The sequence below is a fragment of the Fundulus heteroclitus genome, chromosome 12 (assembly GCF_011125445.2).
Source record: "Fundulus heteroclitus isolate FHET01 chromosome 12, MU-UCD_Fhet_4.1, whole genome shotgun sequence".
NCBI classification, from domain to species: domain Eukaryota; kingdom Metazoa; phylum Chordata; class Actinopteri; order Cyprinodontiformes; family Fundulidae; genus Fundulus; species Fundulus heteroclitus.
The window spans coordinates 7081499-7102868 of record NC_046372.1 but is presented as its reverse complement, the minus strand read 5'-3'; the positions used below and the strand labels follow the sequence as shown (position 1 = coordinate 7102868).

General features: G+C 38.8%; 1 protein-coding gene across 1 annotated transcript in view; it reads right to left on the bottom strand.

Annotated features, from left to right (window-relative positions):
- Positions 1 to 981: 981 nt before the first annotated feature.
- The window catches only part of mapk4 (mitogen-activated protein kinase 4), a 26687-nt gene continuing 6298 nt past the window's right edge, over positions 982 to 21370 (bottom strand). Inside the window, exons 3-8 of the mRNA XM_021320254.2 lie at positions 9819 to 9963; positions 8765 to 8847; positions 7516 to 7594; positions 6545 to 6761; positions 4895 to 5060; positions 982 to 3603 (exon numbers count right to left, since the gene is read on the bottom strand). Of these exons, the coding sequence (XP_021175929.2) occupies positions 2659 to 3603; positions 4895 to 5060; positions 6545 to 6761; positions 7516 to 7594; positions 8765 to 8847; positions 9819 to 9963 (1635 nt within the window). The 3' untranslated portion in view covers positions 982 to 2658. The remainder of the gene's footprint in view (positions 3604 to 4894; positions 5061 to 6544; positions 6762 to 7515; positions 7595 to 8764; positions 8848 to 9818; positions 9964 to 21370) is intronic.

Sequence of the window (21370 nt, the reverse complement as noted above, 5' to 3'; positions counted from 1 at the left end):
GGACTATTACTATCAAGAGCGATACTGACAAAAAAAAAATGACCATAAAGAGTTGCTAGTTGTGGCTGACAGAGACCAAATGTTGCCTTTATAAATGTGCTTCATATTCTACATGTGCTTCATTGTAAATTTAAACACAACTACCTGGTCTGAATGCTATTTCATAGGGTTGTTCTGCTAGAAATTCCCATGATAGTATCCTTTGGTAATACTGTAACTTACATGTACTGCATGTAAGTTACAGTAGCTATGCATAAAAGCAGCAGATTGATATGAAAGTCAATGTTGTATACCTTTGGGGATATCAATACGAATAGGCCGTTCAGTGAAGAGCTAAAAGATGAGAAAATATGCTTGTTTTGCAATATTACATAGGAAGAGTATTTTGATCTCAGAGTCCTATCTCTGGCACTCCCTACAATTGTACTCCTGAACTGAACTCTGCGTACAGTAAATTATAGTTTTAACAGGAAGGCATTGCATTTCAGTTGTTGTGTGAGAATGTCTGAAAAATGAACTGAACTGAGCAACAGCCATAGAGCACATCTAAGCAACACCACCCCTCCATAATTTTTGGCCCCACTGGTAAATTGCGCGCTTTAAATTACCTTAAATTAACTTTGGAGATTTTTCACTTTAAGAGCCAATCTTGGCTCTTAATGTGAAGTTGTGTATAGTTATTTTATTGGAGCAATTTACTAACTTATGAAGGTCAATACCCATCTGCATCACTTGTATGACATATGCAGCATTGTCTTTCCCATTTTAAAGAGTGGATATTTACAGTATACTACAGAACAAAGCAGGAAGCTATGGATTGCTGATACGCTTCCAAAGGTTCAGGTGAATAAAAAAAAAAAGTAAAGACAAAATAAATATTTGGGCTTTGTGAAGGTAGGCCACCAAATATAAATTAATTCAAGGTAAAGGCTGGCTTTCTCTGGATGTATTATTGTAAGATTATGACTTATAAATCAATTATCGCTTGAATAGAAAATGTTTTATTTTAAGGGGGTTGCCAGTAACTGTGTAGGATGCTTTATGTCCTCCAGTGTGGTTGACTTGGCTGATAGAAATTAACTGCCAAAATATTAATAATAAAACATAAGAATGTACAATAACAGCATACTGAAAACAAGACGATTCAGAAAACACTTCACCTTATGAATAGGGCTAATTAGAAGACTTGTACATTAAAAAAAAATACAGATGAGTGTTGTTTGTGTTAAAGCTTTCTATTGTTAACATTAAGGTGAGCAGAAAGCCATATAGGCTCGCGGCTGTGGAAGAACAGTGTGGAACAGATTTGGTTCATCAAGCAGAAAACGAGCACTTGCGATTAAAAACTAGTCCAGCTGGCAGGAGAATCATAAAGAACAACCACAAAGCATTTCATTTTCAAACAAGATCCAAGCTAACTCCAAATTCATTACATGTGTTCTAATATTTAGAAAATATCACAGAAGTATTTTAGCCACAAAAAGGTCTAGAGATATATTACATGTACTGGAAAAACAAATAGAAACCAAACTTTATTGAAGTTTCTGTTGTCAAAATTCAGTATGTGACTGTGGGAGTGTTAGAGCAGCAATAAATAAAATCCTGACAGCTTGCCATGTCACACTCGCACTGACTGTCTTCTCAGTGATTACATTCAGAGGCTTAGAAAAAAACTTTTAGTGTGTTACTGTCATCATTTGGTAAAAATCGGAAGACCGTCAGATTCTTTCAAGATTTCACAGGATGGAGTTTAGAAAGACATTTAAAGCAAGCTTCCAACGCATGATGGGAGTCTGCTTAAAACTGCTGCTAATAATTACTTGAATTTTTTGTGTGTGACAAGTATAATGGTTCATTCACTTTTCCTCAGAAGTTGCAGCTTGAATCCTGGCATTTTGTCACATCTTTACAAGCTTAAAACAAGGCATTTCTCTCTATGCATTTAAATAGTAAAGATGTTCATAAACAGAGTGTTGCTGCATGGGGCCATTCGTGTTTATCCGACTCAGGAGTGAGCTTTGACTTCTAAAACAAATTAAATGCACCATGAGACCTCTAACTTTCCTGGTCTTGTCGTGTTTCCAACTGGGAACTCAGGAAATCCTAGTTCGGGTGAAAAGAGAACGCACCGTTAAGTTACCATCATGTATTGTATGATTAAAAGGTAACATGGCTATCTATAGGCAGGGGCACTGCCGACAATTATGGGCCCCATCCAAAAAAAAATCTAAATCATCTCAAAAGCTCACAATGATATGTGTACAATTTCTGTTTTGGTGCCCTTGACAGTCAGGGACCTTCAGGATTGTAAAATTTTCCCCCTTTATGACACCCCTGCCTATAGGAACAGGCATATAGCAGAAGCATACTAAAACTTTATGCTCAGACTGGGCAAATGTTTTGTATTTTCAGAGCCAAGTGTGATGACTCATATTTACTCAAGTTCCTTCTGAGCTTTGACCGCCTGAGGACCCTTCCAAACAAAGCTGCACAATTGTTTTTTTTTTAACAGATTTGTCACAAAAAACGAAGCAATTTAAGGACTAAAAATTCAAGTTGCTACGGTAGAATGCAGAACACCCCTCATTTGCGGTATATTTGGAAGAGTGACTAGTTTTCTAGTAATTATTGTGCTGAACCTTGTACTGAATTGCGACATTAGGAGTTGGGAGTCTGTGATGGGGAAGTCCTGTGCTCTGAAAGCCGGGGCACCTTCCCTTTAATGTTTGCCGTTTTGCTCTCCTGCATCCAACCTTCATCTTTTCCTTTCTTCGCGTGGACTTTCTCTTTATTCTGCCGGACCAGCTTCAGAGCTCGGGATATGAACACATCCAGGTCAAACAAACGGTCCTTTTGCTTGACCGGCAGAGACTCTGTGGAGTCAGCATTGTGGGACGGGGAAATAGAGGAGGTAGAGGACAGCGGTTGAGACTCCGGGAGCTGCACAAACGGAGTTGGGGGCGGCGATGCTGTCTGAGGTGAAAATATAGCGGTGGGAGATGATGGAAAGAGAAAGGGAAGGGTAGTGGAGGAAGATGTGATGGAAGGGAGGGGGCTCAGTCTGTCCTCGACATACTCAACTGATGGGAGTTGGATTTGTTCGTCGTAGTGGAAGACAGGAGTTGGGAGGTCAGTAGGAGAGAGCGGAAGAGGGGGGGAGGAGGTGTAGCAGGAGGGCGAGCAGTGCCCCATTGATGGACTGGTACTAGGCGAGTGCAGACGAGAATGAGCGCTCTCCACCCAGCGAGTGATTTCCTGGAACAAATCCCCCGTTTCCTCCTCTCCTTCCTCTGCTTCCTCTTCTTTCCCCTCTCCAAGGTCCTCTATGCTGCCACCAATGGGTTCGGCGGGCACGGGGAGTCTGCCGGTGTTGTGCTTCCAGTGAGAGAGATCCAGAATCAGCTTAGGCTCCGAGTAGTGCTGAGGCTTTCCCTCACGCCATGCGATTTTATCCAGATATGAAGGGGAGCCCACTTTGTAATCACAGGAGCGGCCGCAATCAAGCTCCCCGTACCCCAAAGCACAAACCCGTTCCAGAGAGGAGTGAGAGCTCTCCAGGAAGCGCTCTGCTGAACTGCTATGGGAATATTTGCGGGGGTCAACCTGTGTTAAGGCAAATGAAGGGAAGACAGTTAGAAACTACCCCTTTCTGTCATCTTACAACAGGACATATCAGTGTTTTCATAGGCTTTTTGTGTGACAGACCTACGCAAAGAAGTGGATAATAAGATAGTGGAAGGAAAAGGATACATGGTGTTCACAACTTTTTTTTTTTACAAAAAAAAAATAAAAAACATGGCATTCTTTGTACTCAGTCCCCCTAGACTCCATACATGGTGGAGCACCCTTTATGCTCCAATTTACAGCTGCAAGCATATTGGTGTACGTCTCCATCAGCTCTGCATTGTATTGGATGGAAAGACTCTTTAAACGTCAGTTTTCAAGTTTTGCCTCACGTTTTCTGCACCACATTTGCACATATATCTTAACCATTCAATTGTAGCTCCATCTGCACGTTTAGGCCTGTCCTTCTGGAGGGTGAACAAACACCCCAGCATCTAGTATGATGGAGCCTATAAGAGGTTTTCGTCTACGATTGCCAATGCTCCCAGTATCTGTGTTGTTATGATCCCCATGTCTGCTTCTCTGTTAATTGCTTTCCTTGCGTAACCGGTCGCCATAAGTGAACAGCCCTACCCAGGAAGAAGTTATATTACGCTCTCACTTTTAATGGATGATGGATCACACAGTGCTCTGAGAGTTACGCAAAGCTTCAGGTATTTTTTTGCCTCACCCTACTTTAAACCTGTTCGCAACTTGATTCCTGACCTGTGTCCTGTGCTCGTTGGTCTTGTTTGTTGACTAATTTTCTCTGACAAACCTATGAGATACTCACAGAACAGCTGAAATTATACTGAGATAAAATTAAACACAGGTGGACATCGTTACCCAGTTACGTGATGGTTGGAGACAGATGGTTGCACTGGATTTTATTTGGGGGAATTAGAGTAAAAAGAGCATCGAATACAAATGCATGTCACACTTGTCAGATTTTTATTTGCCAAAAATAGAGCAAAACCCAAAACCATTTATCAGTTTCCTTCCACTACACCGGTTTGTACTATTGTGTGGTGGTCTATCATATAAGAGCACCCCCCCCCCCCCCACCCAGACTGCATTAAGCTTGGTGTTGTAATGTGAAAAAGGGTGAAAAGGCTTCAAGGGGCATGAATGCATTTGCAAGGTGATTGTATAAGCGTCATCCCCACTGATGTTTACCAGAGTTTAACCTGAAGCCTCAACCATAAACAAATCACCTTTACTGACCAGTTCATTACTGTTTAGATGAGATCAAAATAAACCAGTCAGGAGCTTAAGAAACAGCATATCCAACCTGAGCTTCTTCTGTCAGGGAGCTGGAACTGGCCCTGGGGTCCCTCCGCACCTCCTCAGTGTCTGTGGTGTCCCCCAGGTCAGATGGAATAGGACCAGAGGGCATGCACTGGCACCTCTCGCCTGAGTACGGTGCCCATATGCTGGTTGATGAACTGTTATCGCACCTGCAGGCAATGACAACAATGCTTCATTCAGTGCCCATCGATTTAAAATCAACACCTGCGTAGAGATTTCCCATCCCTTTTATGAGTACATAAAAAAGTGTTTTATCTGTGGAGTTATGGCAGCATGCAATACAATTTACAAGTTCAGATCAAAGACATCCAAGTTGTACACACAGCAGTCTTATTATGTTAGCTGTAAATCTGGGTTAACTACAGGCATATTTTTCCTGTATATTGTAAAAAAAAAAAAAAAAAGAAGAAGAAGAAGATTACAAAGATTCCTATGCACCCACTGCAGAATACACCCACACCCAACAAGACGTTCTTTTGTATGAGACCATCCTGATTTATTGTAACGTGCACCACACAAGGTCACTTTTATCTGCAACAGGAAGCTTTTATATTGACAGTATGGAGGACCAAAAGAGTCACTGAAAAAGAAAAAACATTTAAAATGTAACATTTAAATCACACAATTATAAATCCTATTTGAGAAGCGTTTTGTAATTGCACTTTTTAAATTGAATTTTTAAAGAGGAATTATAAGATGTATTTATTAATCCATTATGAACTACTGCAATTTGAAAATGTACTTTCAAATCTGATTTCTAAATGGAGATTAAAAAACTGCAATTCATAAATCAGATAATAAATATCTTCCGCTATCAAATATTTAAAAGGGTAATTCCTTTTTTCTAATTCCCTTTTCTTTTCACCTGGCATTTTCAAATCCCTTTTGCAATTGCATTTTATTTTACTCTTCTCACTCCATTTAGCATTTCCCTGACCCTTCTGGTTCCTAAGCACACTGAAAAAGAAGTTAGACCAGTCACAGTTGCTCTTCAGATGTAAACAGCTTTCTCATTGGTCGTGGTAGCAGCAGTGTATGAACTGTGATTTTTAAATCTCCATTAAGAAAATTGTTTTTTCATTTTCAGTGACTCTTATGGTCTTCCATAGACAGAATATTCCACTGGGGTGTAATTGCTACACTTTTTCCTCTTTTCATTTTTACTCCTTATTTCTTCATATCAGCAACAGTTTGACCTATTTATTTTCCCATTACCAATACTAAAGTATTTTTTCATTTCAGTCAAATCAACTAATCAACTTAAAGGCAACTATGTGTGATACAATTTTAAATAAAGCTTTAGTTTTCTCTGTGGTCAGAACGATTTTTGCTTTTGTTAGCCATAACAAATATTGCCTCAAATCAATTCTTTGTCACATGCTCTTTGTAAAAGTGGCTTAGAAAGCTCTGAAGTATTTCTGGACTCTGGCCTGAAACTTAGAAGAACATCCTTGGAAAAGTCCTTTTGGAAAAGTATTGCTAAAGAGCGTTTTTCTGTATCTCTTGCTCCTCAAAAGCAAAAAACATAAATAAAAAAATCTAATGCGGAGCAGGTTTGCACAGATTTCTATGAGTTTGATTTTACAAAATCTACCAACGGGGATGTACCCCTGTATCAATTTAAGGTCTTTACCTTTCCCAATTAAAGCTGGAGGCCTGACTGTCGCTGCTGCTCAGGCTCTGCTCGGTGTTGAGGCTGTCCAGCTCATCCTCAATGTGGAAAGGGTGTGATGAGACGGGCTCATCCTCGGGACAGGAGTACTGCTGAAGGAACGGATGGGACAGAGCTTCCTCCGCTGTCAGGCGATCCATGGGGTTAAATGTCAAGATGCGCTCGAGAAAGTCCACCGCTGAGAGGAAAAAGACGAAGGACTTGGTGAAGATAAAACACCAGAAATTACAAGTCATTGTGTCTATATTTTATAATTGTTGCTTTTTAGACTATTCTGATTTATTTATATTAATATTTTAATCTGCTATTTAATTTGAGTAAATTTATTCCATGGGGGGAAAAAATCCCAGGAAAAAGGTTTTTTAATTGTTCTTAAAAATTCAAATCAAACAAAAGCAATGAAAGTCTTTTTATATACTTTTGATTGGGTTTTCTAAGCCGATCAGGGAAATTTTTACTAAGTAAGTGACTTCTTTAGTTCCTGTTGTAAAATACGGCATGACACTCAAGACAATTCTCTTTAGCCTCTCCTTGAAATGGGAAAGACAAGAGAATAAGCCATTTGACTTAGCTTCATAAGTCACAAGAAGGCGACGAGAAGTTCATTACTCACTTGTCCAAATCTACAGTTACAGCTATAGCTGAAAAGTTTTAAACAACTGATATTATGACAAATAAGGCTGGATTAGGATTCAGTTTCTCTTGCCTCCACCCACAGAGACGGGGAGGTAAGAAGGGTAAACCAAAAGCTCACTGTTAGAAAACAGCCGTACATTTCCCAGTGTGAGATTTTGCTACTGTAATAAGAGATGACATTATTTTAAGTTTCTTTTTACACATCTCTACCAGGGGTGTCAACAAATGTGAACTGCATTTTTTTTTTTACTGCGTCTCTGTCCCTTTATTCCCAGTACTTAATATGTTCCACTCACCGCAAGGATCCACTTCAGGCAGCAACTCGGAGAAGGGTATCTTAACTCTCCATCCATGACTGACATATGAAGGCATCACCTAGGAAAGCAAAATGAAAATACTAAAATGTTATCTTATCAAAAGGAATATGGTAGTACTAGCATATTAATTGCTAGTACTAGTATACTCCTGTTGTTTAATTGTTTAAATATAATTAAGTAGCATATCTTGGCTTTAGAATCGACTACATTATTTTTGTTTTAGTGATATGTTGTATTTATGTTGCTTTAACCATTGTTTAATCATTTACTCTTTGTAAAGCAATGTGCTCATAGAATTATGTTTTAATGGCAGAATAAATTTTGATTGATTGATTGATTGATTGATTTTAATTGAGTCCAAATAAAATTATGCATGCAAAAACAAACAAAAGAAAATCCTGAGATTTCACTCAGGATTTTTTTCTGCTACTGAGAACAAATGGGGTTTAAAGCATTGATTCAAAATGATCGACAGTCAGAGCTGTTCTACTTGACAACTCTTCCACAGATTGAGGGCTAAAAATGCTCTGTCTGTCAGATTTTTCACCAGATTAAAGTTGAGACTCCAAAACTTTAGCATTCATGCCAGGCAAATGAAACAAAAATGAAATTCTTATTTAAACCATAAATGGGGTATCAACAATTTTGGACTTACATGTATTTAGAAAGCAGCAGCAATTTAAACATGATACAAATGCATTGCTTTGTTTGTTTGTTTATGATAAAGTTAGTTTGTAGTCGTTCTCTTGTATGAGATTGCACTGTTACACTAATCTACCCTTTATATATTAGCGGACAAAAGAACATCACTGGCAAACTACTAAAAAATGTATGGATGAGTTTAAAAAAAAAACACTGTGTTGATTAATGTTCTTACTTCACATAAATGATAGAATATATCATAATTCATGGTCATTGTTTTACAAAATGAAAAACAGCTTATCAGCTTTCGTTTGGCAGTGTGACTATCACACACATTAATGAACAAAAAATGTATAAACTAAGTTTCTGACATATTATGTAATCTAATATCATATGGATGGGGGAAGGTTTTTTTTTTAGCTTAGAAGTGGTATACAATTTTGGACTTCTCTTATTCTGTACATCCTTAAAAAAGACTCCAAATTGTTCTAAAAGACTTTAAAATGTAAATAAAAGAAAATAAAAACATTTGCAAAGATCCACTAATGTCGGATTACGCGGCTTGCATTGCCCTCTGAGGTGTCACCTGTAGAAGATCCTGCCTGTCCTCCTCTCTCAGCACGGGCACCGTGTCGAGAATCAGCTGCATCTGTTCCAGCTCGTGAGCTCCTGGGCGAGAGAGACAGCCAATGAGAGACAAGCAGAGAGGAGAAAGAGGATTGCTTACATAAGCACAAATAATAATAAAAAAAAAACAAAGTCAAACAAGAATTACCCAGAGGTGTGAGCTGAGAGGAGACGGAAGAGGATTTGATTCAACTGATGCCGACAGGCTGCAACACTTTTATTACTCTAAGTCAATATTTTATGGCTTTTTATTGTTACGAGCTTGTTTGTTGGATCGGATGACCTTAGTCATTGAATAAGATAGAGAACCAAAGTTTGTGTTGCTGCAAGGAAGTCTGATCTTGAGAGAGAAATATTTCAGGGACAACAGCAGGTGGTGCTAAACAAACACTCTTGAAAAAAAATAAAAAGTAAGCATCTTATTTGGCGGAGTGCTTTATTTCCCCCCTAGTAACGACGAAGCTAGCGAGTCCAGCGCTCTCCTGTTTGTCAGGTAAAAGGGGAGGCAAGCGGCGCCGACACCCCCGCGTGCGAAAGTCTCGCATAACGGGAACAGCGGGGGGAGAGGATGACCTTTCTGAGTTTCTGTAGTCGGCCCTGTGGCGCCAGAGGAGCCAGTGGAGGTCAGAATCAGCTGGTCAGCTGGAACTTTGCTAGCTTCAGATGGACAGCATTTCTCCATCATCATTGTTATGCTGCTCAGGCAACGAAGTAGCCCGCGAGAAAGGAGGAAAGTGTCTTTGGTGGAGGACATAAAAGAAAGAAAAAGCTTCTCCCTGTGGAGATTTTACCACTAGTAGTGGTAAAATCTCCAAATCTCTGAAGGCGAACTACAGACAAGTTATATCAAGAAATACAGTCGCATGCTTGAAGACGATTGTTGCAAATTGTTAGGGCTTACTTAGCACCCCAGCAACGTGGATTGCATTTATCCACTCAGTCATTTAGATGTACAGTTCAACATGTGATTTTACTGAGTCGGGACAATGCTTTGATGAACATGCTCACAGTACCTGCAAACAGCATGCGTCCAGTGAGCATCTCGGCCAGTATGCAGCCGGCAGCCCACATGTCGATGGCCTTGGTGTAGTTGTTGGGGGACAGGAGCAGACGGGGGGATCGGTACCACTTAGTCACCAAACCCTCAGACAGATAGCCCTGAGGAGAGGAGTGAGATGAAAACATGAGACAGAGAAATAAACACATTTGAGTGGCGCAACAAAGGAATATAAATAATGAAGTCAATGTTGTTCACATTTTTGTCTAGTTACAACCATAAACTTTAGTCTATTCATATTTATGTCATAGCCCAACACAAAGCATGGCACAATTATGAATTTTTAGGGAAATGTTGCTTTTGAAATCCTTACAAAAAAAAATTCGGAACAGCATGGACGTATTTTGTAACAAAGACCATTTTACTGTGATACCCTAAATAAATAAAAATAAACAAACAGACAAGCAAACAATGGGCTTTAGAAGTCACTTATTAGTAAAGAACGTCCATCTGTGTGTAAATGATACTCAGTATAAATCCAGCTGTTCTGTGAAGGCCTCAGGGGTTTGTTAAGAGGGTATTAGTAAACAACCAACATCATGAAGGCCGAGGAACACAGCAGACAGGTCCAGGAGAAAAGGCCTGGAAAAGTTTAATGCACCAGCAGAGAGCATGATAACTCTGTAGGAGCTCCAGAGATCCATAGCTCAGGTGGAAGAACAACCAGTTTTGTTGTGGACTTGATTCATTTAGCTTGTATGTAAAAGTGGTGAGAATCTCATCGTTACAAGAAAGCCATATCTCACAAGTAAACACATGGAAGAAGGTGCACTGGTCAGGTGGGGCCCATACCCTGTTTAAGGGAAAACTAACACTGGACATTGCACTGAATACACCATTCTCAGGGTGAAACATGGCGCTGACATCATAATGCTTTGTAGATGCTTTTATTTTTTTATTTATTTATTTTTTTTACATTATGTTTAAAATGTGAAAAAGTTCTAGCGTTTAACACACGGGTTTCCAAAGTGTGGCCCCGGGGCCATTTCTGGCCCCAGGACTGATTTTGTGCCGTCCCCAACTGTAATTCAACAATTATTTGACGCACCAGCACATGTGAGTAATGCAGATGGAGGCTTTTTTTTTTAATTTGGGCAAATTTGTTACAGATAAGTTTAAATTGCCATACAGTTGAAAATGTTAGTTACAACATGTATTTTTAATTTCATAGTATAAATAGGACCACATTCATTCAATGACTTTTACTCAGATACAGAGTTTAGTGCACTAATGTCAGCTTGTAATTAATTTTTATTAAATGGGCCAAATACAGTGACTGTTTTCAAAGAAAGACTAACTCAAGTCTTGTTCCTATTGCAGAGAATAGGCCAAAATATCCAGAAGAATTTGGAAAAAGGATGACCATCTTTTAATACGACAAAAGATGCAAAACCCCCTTACAATTTTGATTTAGACATCCTTTTTAGACATTAAAATCTCACAAAATAGTTTAATTAAAATATTGCATCACCAAAATTTGTGGAGCCGGTAAAAGGAAAAAAATAATAATATATAATAATAATAATAATAATAAATAATATATATATATATATATATATATATATATATATATATATATATATATATATATAAAAATTATTTATTTTTTCATTTTAATTTTTTGGTCCTCAGTTAATACTGACATTACAATTTTGGCCCATATGATGAAAAGTTTGGACACCCTTGGGTTAAGATGAATTCACCAGATATTACCATTTTTAGTTTTATGAGATAGAGACTGGACTTGATTGCTTGTAATACAAACTTCAAAACATCTAGAACTGTGTTAAATATGTATATTAATAGCTTCAAATCTAGCAGCACACTTATTAACTGGTTTCAATTGTAAATGCAAAACGTTTCACTGTCTTTGTTAACGATTTACGAAATGAGCTCCACGTGAGAGTTTGAACGGTGTTTCTTTTGTGTTCTTCGTGATGTAGCATTTGTTGAGTTGACGGAGTAAAATAAAGTTTTAGATGCAGCTCACTGGTGGATTGAGCTTTTTTTTTTAGAACAGACTCGTGGGCACCATGTGGATGACCCGTGGTCTAGATAGAACAAAACATGTTGTGGTTTTTAAATGTATCAATTCAGTAGCTCCTTTAGCTTGAGGATATAGGCAAGATATCTTCAAAAAATATATATTCTTAGAGGCATTTTTTCATTTCAAAACCTTAACATGTCCTTTTTCTACACATCACTCATGGGAATGTTGGCTTTTTGGGGTTGCGCTTCAAAAGGGGCGTAAATCTTGTACTCTCATATTAAAAGTCTGATGCTCTATCCCCTGATCATCAAAAAGCTTATTCTCATTTGTTTTTCCTTCCCTCTAGACAGATTTGGAGGAGTTGCATGTTGTTAAATATTTCATCTCAGCCTTTTATCATTTCATGCAGCAGTTTTTAGCCCACTTACAGCCAAAGCTGACGATTGCCTTCTTACATAACACCGACTCTTCCTAAATGACATACAGACAGACGGCATTACATTTATCCAAACACAAATTAGTAAACATCCTCAAAATGAGTTGGGAAGCTTTTTGCACATTCAGTTAAATTATCCTTCAGTTGAACTCCTTTCACGTGAATATTATCCTACATGGTTTCTTTAAACTTCACAGTTTGCCTTCTCTGTCTGTAAAGCTGGCAGACTAAAAAAAAAAAGTGTTTGATTTTTGAGCAATACGGTATAAGCATAACTCAGAGAGTCAATTCATTGCGGGACGTCCACACTGTTCCCTAACATTTTTTTCATATCGGTCTCAGCAGGAAACCATTACAGAACTCAGTCTGATTCAAAGCGGTTCTGCAAGGTTTTGTTTTGTTTTTTCTCAGACCAGCTTTATGGGAGAGTAAATCCTACAAAGATATTGGTTTTGAATCACCTTTTCCAAACCCCTGCAGCATAACTTAACAACTGTAAATAAGTAAGCACAAGTCTTTTTGACAGATCTTTTATTTGCCTGTCTCCTCTCATTGCACTCTTTTACCACCTTATTCTCTTGCACCCCAGCGCTGTCTTTATTGTCCTCTGGGAATCTAGTAAATTTTCTCCTGTTATTCTTTCTGTCTCAAGCCCACATCTCTTTTCTCACTACATCCTTTTTATCCTGTCTTTCCCCGCCACGCTCTCCCTCCCTGCTCTTGTCTTTGGTGCAGCAGACAACCAAACTTTTGCACTCGTTGACCTTGCCTGTCTTTGCCCACTGGGTTGATTTGCCTCTCACTTCTGCTTCCTGTCAGACAAACATTACAAGTTATACATTTTGAAGAGAATTAAGAGAATCGTGAATCTTTATTGTCACCGTCTGTGACCATGGTGAAGTTTCTTTTGGGATGGACGCCGGCTCAGGATGTACATGGATAACATAACACACAGACACACAGGCTTAGTATTTATATATAAAATATATAAAAAATATTAAAGCATACAAAAATAGTCTTAGGGTCTCATAAGATTTGTATCTGAGTTCAAGAAGTCTGACGTCAGTCTCGTTGCGAACGATGTGAATTACTGTGATGTTGCATGATATAATCCCTAAGTGCTCCTATGATAATGCGCTCATGCCCCTAATTTTTGTGCAGTAATCATAAGGCTTCATTTACAGAAATGTGCAATTTGACATTCCCAGAGAAATAAGAGGTTGCAAACAGGCATTACCAGCAGTGCGACTGTAACATGTGACGGACCACAAACCTCTCAGCAGGGAGCGATAGCCCTCATAGCGTTTGGAGAGAAGCTGTTTGAGTCTATTAGGAAATAATTGCTATGAGAAATAATTAGAATAGAAATAAAGCTGATCTGAACACCTATGTAGATCCTAGATTTAGTATTCATCTTCCTTAAATGTTTTCAGATCGTTTCACATTACAACCACAACCGTCTGTGTATTTCATCAGAATAGTTTGTGATAGAACAACACATTGTTAGCAGGTACTTTTGAAGTGGAAGGAAAGGGACACGTTGTTCTTAAAATCTTTTACAAACAAATATCTTAAAAATTGTGGTGCTGGAATGTATTAAGCTCTCAATACTTTTTTAGTTCTCAGATGACTCTGCCATAGTCGGCCTCATCACGGGTGAAGACGACTCAGAGTACAGACAGTGGACACTGGACGGGTGCCAGCAGAACCATCCCCTGATCAGCAGCTGGAGAACCAAGGAGTTGGCAACTGATTTCTGCAGCCGCCACAAACCACACCGGTGAAATTCCAGGGAAGTGACATTGAGATAGTGGCCTCTTATAAGTACCTCAGGTGTTTACTTGAACAGTAAACTGGACTTGAGTCACAACACTGATGGTCTTTACAGGAAAGGTCAGAGCAGACGCTACATGCTGAAGTGACTGCGGTCTGAAGTGACTGAGGTCTGAAGTGACTGAAGGCCTTTTTTAACTCTGCGGTGGAATCAGCCATCTTGTATGGCGTTATCTGTTGGAGGAGCAGCTTATCTACAGCTGAGAGGAAGCAGTTAGATAAGCTCATCAGGGAGGCCAGCAGTGTCCTAGGATGCCCCCTCGACCCAGTGCTCTTCACAATCACCTGGTGTTTTGTTTTTGGACTAGTTCTTTTAGTTTGTGGATCATGCCCTCTATGGTTTATTTTCATTTATTGTTTGTTTTTTTAAAATATGGATTTAGTTAGTGAATTCTGTTAGTTCTTTCTGTATCCTTTTATTGTCTGTTAGATTTCTTCCTGCGTTTCCTCCCTGTCTGCTCTGTCTATCACCGTCTCTCTCTCCCTCAGATCTCTACCTTCATTGCTCTACCCTGTCTCCCATAAGTATAATCTGATTGTCTTCACCTGCGCTCCTCACTTCCCACGCACACAAGCTTCCCGAACATCACTTGCATTAGTCGGATCCACCATTTAGGCTTTGTCTTTTCCTGCTCCTCCAGTCTCAGTCACCCTCTGTGCCCTGCCCTTCTGTTTGCCCTGTAAGTTAATTTATGCCATTTAATCAAACATCCCAAACTCACTAGACATCGGTCCATCTTCTACCTCCCAACACATGGCAGTCCGACTGCCAACGTCTCTGGCAAAATAACATCAGTGTTGGACAATGCCCCCCCCCCCCCACACACCTTTCTCCCCCCACACCCCCCATACATAAGGCTGCTGCAGATCTGGAGAGCTCCTTCGGGGACAGACTGCTGCCTCTTGGAGCACTAAGGAATGTTATTGCAGGTTCTTCCTTCCAGCAGCTCTTACACTTTATAACCAATGCTCCCAACAAACTCAATAGGTGTTTACATCCCAGCAAATCTTGTAAAGTGTTATGTTCTAGTAAATAAACTATTGGTGTTTTTCAAGCACAAATGTACATAGATGTTTTTGCACCTTTGTTAAAATCCCCCCACTCAGTTGCACACTTTCCAACTTCTTGAGTATGCTATTTTTCATAACTATCCACTACTTTTCCCCATGTTAGAATTTGTTCTTTGGTGCTGGTCCACCTGAATTTCCCCCTGCAGGACAGTAAAGGATCTTCCCATCCTTTTTATTATATTCTAGAGCAACCTGTTGATGCAATCGTAGCTGTGAATTTAAGGACAACAATCCATTCTTCATTGCAATGTAACGCAAGCACAGTCAGATTTGATGGAAAGCATTTTTTGATATTGCCACATATATTCAGCTAGATTTAGGCCTGGACACAAATGTGGACATTCTATAGAAAAGCATCTCCCAAAGCATGCTCCAGCTGCCTCCACCATATGTCACAATGGGGATGGTGAGTGCGATGAGAAATATTCGTTTTCTGCAGCACAAAGCGTATTCATGTAGGCCAGATTTTCCATTTTGGTCCTGACCAACAGGATGTTGGATCACTTAGATCACTTCTGAATGCAACTGGTTACACTGGATTTCATTTAGGAGTGTTGGAGTATAGGGGTCTGAATAAAAATGCATACTAAACTTATTTAGATTTTCATTTGTAATTATTATATATTTATTTTCACATTTATCCATTTCCTTCTGCAAAACACCTATGTACTACTTTGTGTTGGTCTTTCACCTAAACTGTCACATAAAAGTTAATGGTTGTAACCTGACAAAATGAGAAAGTGTAAGGGTATCAGTGCTTTTGCAAAGCACTCATACTGATGTACAATGTGTCATCTTCTTTTAAGCTAAGACCATATAAAACACTGTTCAAGCAGTGTCTCACAGCTATTCAGTAACATAAACCTTTCTTCACATTTTCTCCTCCACCTCCTACTTTCCACTCTGTTTGTTTGCAGTGAGTGTTTTCTCTGTCCTTCCCTTTTTCTTCACATTCAACTGGATCTCACTCATTACTCTCCCACCCACAGGATGGGACTAAATGCTGTAGTGCGTAACCCCCTACAAGAGCCAAGTATTTGGTAACAAGTTACTGTTTGAACATAATATCTGATTTAAAATAATTATGTGATAAAATATATAGTAATGTACAAATTCTGGTACTTCAAAAAATAAAAGCAAATAAAAGTAAGTAACAAGATAACAAATCCAGTAATAACTAGCCAGAAACTATACTCAAGCAAGAGTAGCATTCCAAATAATTTTACAAAGGGAAAAGTTTTGTTATTGGTAATGCCTTTTTGAATATTAAAACTACTTCTATAAGGTTTTTTTTAAAGTTACTCAGGTAAATGCAACTGAGTAAATGTAATTTGTTACTACCTGATTAATATTTAATATTTAATTTTAAATACTTGAAATTTGCCTAAACAGAACATTATCACATAAAACATGCAGTGGAACATACGTAAAGTTGTTTCTGCTCTCAGGCATGACCTCCTGTTTTTATATTATAATGTATTTTCCTTCTCTGCCTCTGCACTTTTCACCTCTCCTTTCGCCAACCCTCTGTGGTATAAAATTTCCCACCCTTTGCTTCTCATGTAGTCCGCATACCTTCCTCCCCTGCCATCCCTCTACCCTCGTCCTCCTCGCTCTCCCAACGCACCCCCGTGTCTGCACCCAACCGATCCCTGAGTCCCGAGCTCTCGGCCGACAAAGATCGCCTTTCAGGAGGGCCGCTCTTCACACACACACACACACAGGCCTGAATTAAACCTCACAGAGACACAAACGCGAACACACATCCGGCCTCACCAGTCTTACAGTACTGCTGTGGGACCTTTGAAATAACAAAGCTGGGTGGTGGAGTTGTGAATCGTCCTATTAATCTTTCAGACGTCTTAATGTGGAGCTGACAGCATAATCACAGCGGCTGATTAGTGCAAAACTTGACACCATCTCTGGAGTGGGTGTGGGGTTGAGGGACAAGAGGAAGCTTCATTTGAAAGACTTAGGGATATGTAATCCGAGAGACCATAAGTAATAAGGACAGAAATAATACAGCTTTGTCTGCACAGCATTTGATACATAAAGCCTTCTGGAAATGATGACTGAAATCGAAGTCTTTGTCCTTTTTAAAGGCAGAATCAATCTAGTGACATATTGACACCAGCTGACCGTTACACTGGAGAGAACAGCGAGTTACATTCAGAGCTTTGCAAAAGTATCAATTGACCTTAAACTTTGTTTATTGCAAACATGCACTTAACATTGAATATTAGAACAGTAAGGAATAACAGAATACTAGACAAATAAGATCTGTTGCTTGTGGTTTTCCTCCAAACTTAAGCGCCTAAAACAATAAAGAATACATATTTTACCACAACAGATATCCCCAGGGCCGAAAACTACAACTTATTTAGCCCCACCCCCATTGCTATATTACAATTACCTCAAACAAATAATTTCCAACATCCTGTTTCCTTAAACAAATTCACAAACTAAATATCTTGTGATTGCTGATATTCAGTACGTTCATTAATTAAGTTCATGCTAGTAAATTAGGTTTTTCATTTTTAAGATTACGCCTATTCAACGCTGTCATATATAAACATAATAAGTTTATTTTATTTGTGAGTTTATAAGCCACCACCTTATCATCAAGCTACTTTTGAATATATTCAGGTAATAGCTTATTCTTGACTTTAAGCACCACTTATAGTGGGTTGGTGCGATCTAAATATTGTATGTACTTTTTGTACATACCGTTTTTAAAGTATCACCAATGACTGTCAGTTGGTGTTATAATTATTTCCCCACACCTCTACACAACATGTGAAATATGGCAACACCAGTGGGTAAAGAACGTGGAAAGAGCTCTGATCTAAAACCACCTTTGCTCTTCTTAGGACTACAACAGTTTTTGAGACTTTTTTTGCACATGGATATTTTGTGATTTTCTGTTAATTTAATTATCCATAACATAATAACTCCTAAACTAAGTTCATTTACATGTGGGATATTTATACCATCCAGTGAAATAGTAATTTCAGTGTTTTTTGCCCTGTTTCCAACATACATAAAGTTTGTTTTGTTCCTATACAAGGATAGTTTATTTAAATTGAACCAAAGTTTTATTTTGTTAAAATCTGTAGCTACGTCTTTAATTAATGTTTGCCGATCCTGGTCAGAGCAAAACAGATTACCATATTTTTCAGACCATAAATTGCACTTTTTTTTTATAGTTTGGCTGATCCTACGACTAGTCAGGTGCGACTTATATATCAATTTTAAATGGTAAATCACACTGACCGACATCGACGAAGTAGTAAACATTATCGGCTATAGCTGCACGAGGACTCTCTAGGCTTGTGAAAACTATATGCTGTTTAAAAATTTATTGAAACATTTTTATTATAGACAACAAAAACTGAAGACATGTTTGTATGTTGTTTCACCGTTTCAGTATGCATTCACACAGCAGAAAGTTGCATGGTGCTGCTCAAAGGAACCAGACCGCGACAGAACTCTGTTATCGGGCTGGGCGTGAAGCTAATAGCAGCTAGCGCTAGCTTACAGGTCTGCTGTCCGGGTGGCTAACCCGGATGCATGTGAACTTTATGGTGCTTTCAAACATCCATCCTGTTAGCTTAGCCCATAATACCATTATGCTCACTGTCTAATTTCGGCGTCATTTTCACCACTTTTAGCATAACGGCCCGTTACGCTGGAATGCGCCGGTTGGAGCTGTTGGCTTGCAATGCTAATTTACCCCATTCAACCTCCCTGGTTGCCTTTGTATGTATCATACAATTGAGCCAGTTGTGGATACAGTTGTGTAATTGAATATGTTGCTTTACCAGATTGAATGTCAGTTTTTAGTCTTGGATTGTGGATTGGTTCAGGATTTCCCATTGATAAACAGCCCTGTAGACTTTCTTCTTCAGGTTAAATGCTTCAACATGCTTCTGGTGTCCACAAACAGGTCAAGTGGTTGCAGGACTTCTCATGGTTTTCTAACAATAACTTTCTTCTTGTCACTGCTTGCAAGATACTGCAAAGTTTATTTTGTCAGGCCGTTATGAGGGACATACAGAATATCCGGGCACCCAGAGAAGCAGCACAGCTTAGGCATTGCTACCTAGACAAAAAATGTTAATTTGATGCTGTCTAAAAATACACAGCCCCAGAGCTTGAGGAGCTATTGTCAGTCTCTTGATAACGACCCTCTCTAAATGAAATGGAGAAGAGATAACATACACAAGTATTACAATTATCTCTTACAATACATTCAACAGCTCCAGCAGTGCAGAGCGCCTGAGAGCAGTGAGAATACAAAAAAACAATCCTCAACTCTGATGACTTGAATATTCATAAAATTATTCATTTGTGTTCGGGAATAATATAAAAATAACTCTTTAGAACGCTACGCATTCAAAGCAGATACAATTACAACAAAGACCTCTTGTTTGATTCTGTTTAGTTTCTTCCATGAAGAAAGTGGATTTAAATAATTGATGAAAAAGCTTTACAAAAAAAAACAGCTAAAAGCAGAGGAGATAATTACAGTTTTTTTTTTCAGCCTCCAAACTGAATAAAATGTTCTACCTGACCTGCGCTTGCATTCTTTTAAAAGATTAATCTATAAGCTCTGATGCAATACTTTCCCATGAAACAGTACAAACCAACATCTATCTAATGATGTCCCAGAATAGGCAGTCAAAGTGCTATTTTTCATGGTAAAAGGGCTACATTTATTTTCTCCCTTTTGGTGCTTTTGCCTTCGTTAGCGTGTCAGAAGCACAAAAATGTGCAAACCTGGGGGTAAAAAGAAAGGGATCAGTGTCTCATCAGAAGGCACGTCAACATGTGGAGGGAAACGTGGAAGCAAACAAACAGCCTCTGAATTGATAGATGTCTGCTCCTCATCCCGAGTAACAGCTGCTCCCGTTTTAGAGATGCTGTTACAAATGTTCGTTTCATTATGAAGCAGCAGATGATGGGAGCAGGGTTTCTGGCAACTTCTCACATTGTGAAGCCCAAGCTGTGAGTAAACCTTTATCAGAAAGTATCTGACACTCACCTTATGAGAGTAATGGGGATCGACTATTCTGGCAAGTCCAAAGTCACCGATTTTGAGTAGCATTTGGTCCGTGTTGATGAAAATGTTGGCAGGCTTTAGGTCTCGGTGCAGGACGTTAGCCGAGTGGATGAACTTTAGGCCTCTCAGCAGCTGATAAAACAGCAGAGTGGCATGACCTGTTTAAAGATAGAAATGAGTTATAATTTGAATAATTTGTCTTTTTAATAATACAGCACCCGAAATTAGTTTTCTCTCATTTGGTGACCACCCTCATAAACAAATTGGGGCAATTCTTTCTAAATTTGACAAATTAACACTTGATCACAGACAACAGTAAAGCTGAAAGAGTATTGATTGCTTTTATTATTTATTTTTTTATACTGGTAAAGCAAAAATTTGTACAGCTTCAAAGTCATCACTGAAGAAAAAAAATCAGACAAAACAACTTTACTTGCTGTGGATAATGTCTGATTGTACGAATTAAGAACATGGCTGGCAAAGATCAATGGTTGCTATCTTTAACTGCTATATTTTGTCACTTACGCCACTATTGCTTGTGCTGAGGGTTCTTGTTGACGATGGATTAAAATCAGCATCCACTCAGTGGGGGCCACTTAAATTAACACAGAAGCTCCCACATGAGTGAGCCCAGGTGGACTAGTCATACGGGCCTTAGAAGAACCGCTAATGGGCAATGCATGAATGGACGCAAAATGAGAAACAGACACTGGGACCATTTGGTTCTTACAAATCAAAGAGGAAGCGCATATGGGAGCTTGATCCCATCTAGTTTAATATGCATGTCATACGCAACGCTTGGGCAACTAACACTGTGAAGGAACAAGTGGAAAATCCTGAGTGAGACCAGACCTTATTTTACTAGCGTGCTATTTTTTTAATTTGTAAATGAAACGCGAAAAACAACTATTGTGTATTAACAAAGAAGTGTGTTTTTTTTTTTTTTTTTAGAAAAAGACTCTACATCAATATTAATGCATGTCATCAAAACGTTTATCTCTGTTAGCTATTAAAAAAGTAAGCAAAGTAAACAACATAATACATACTTTAAAATTACCATAGATGTGATAGTCAGCATGCTTTTTTACCAGTAGTAGAAATAACTGTTGCTTTTTT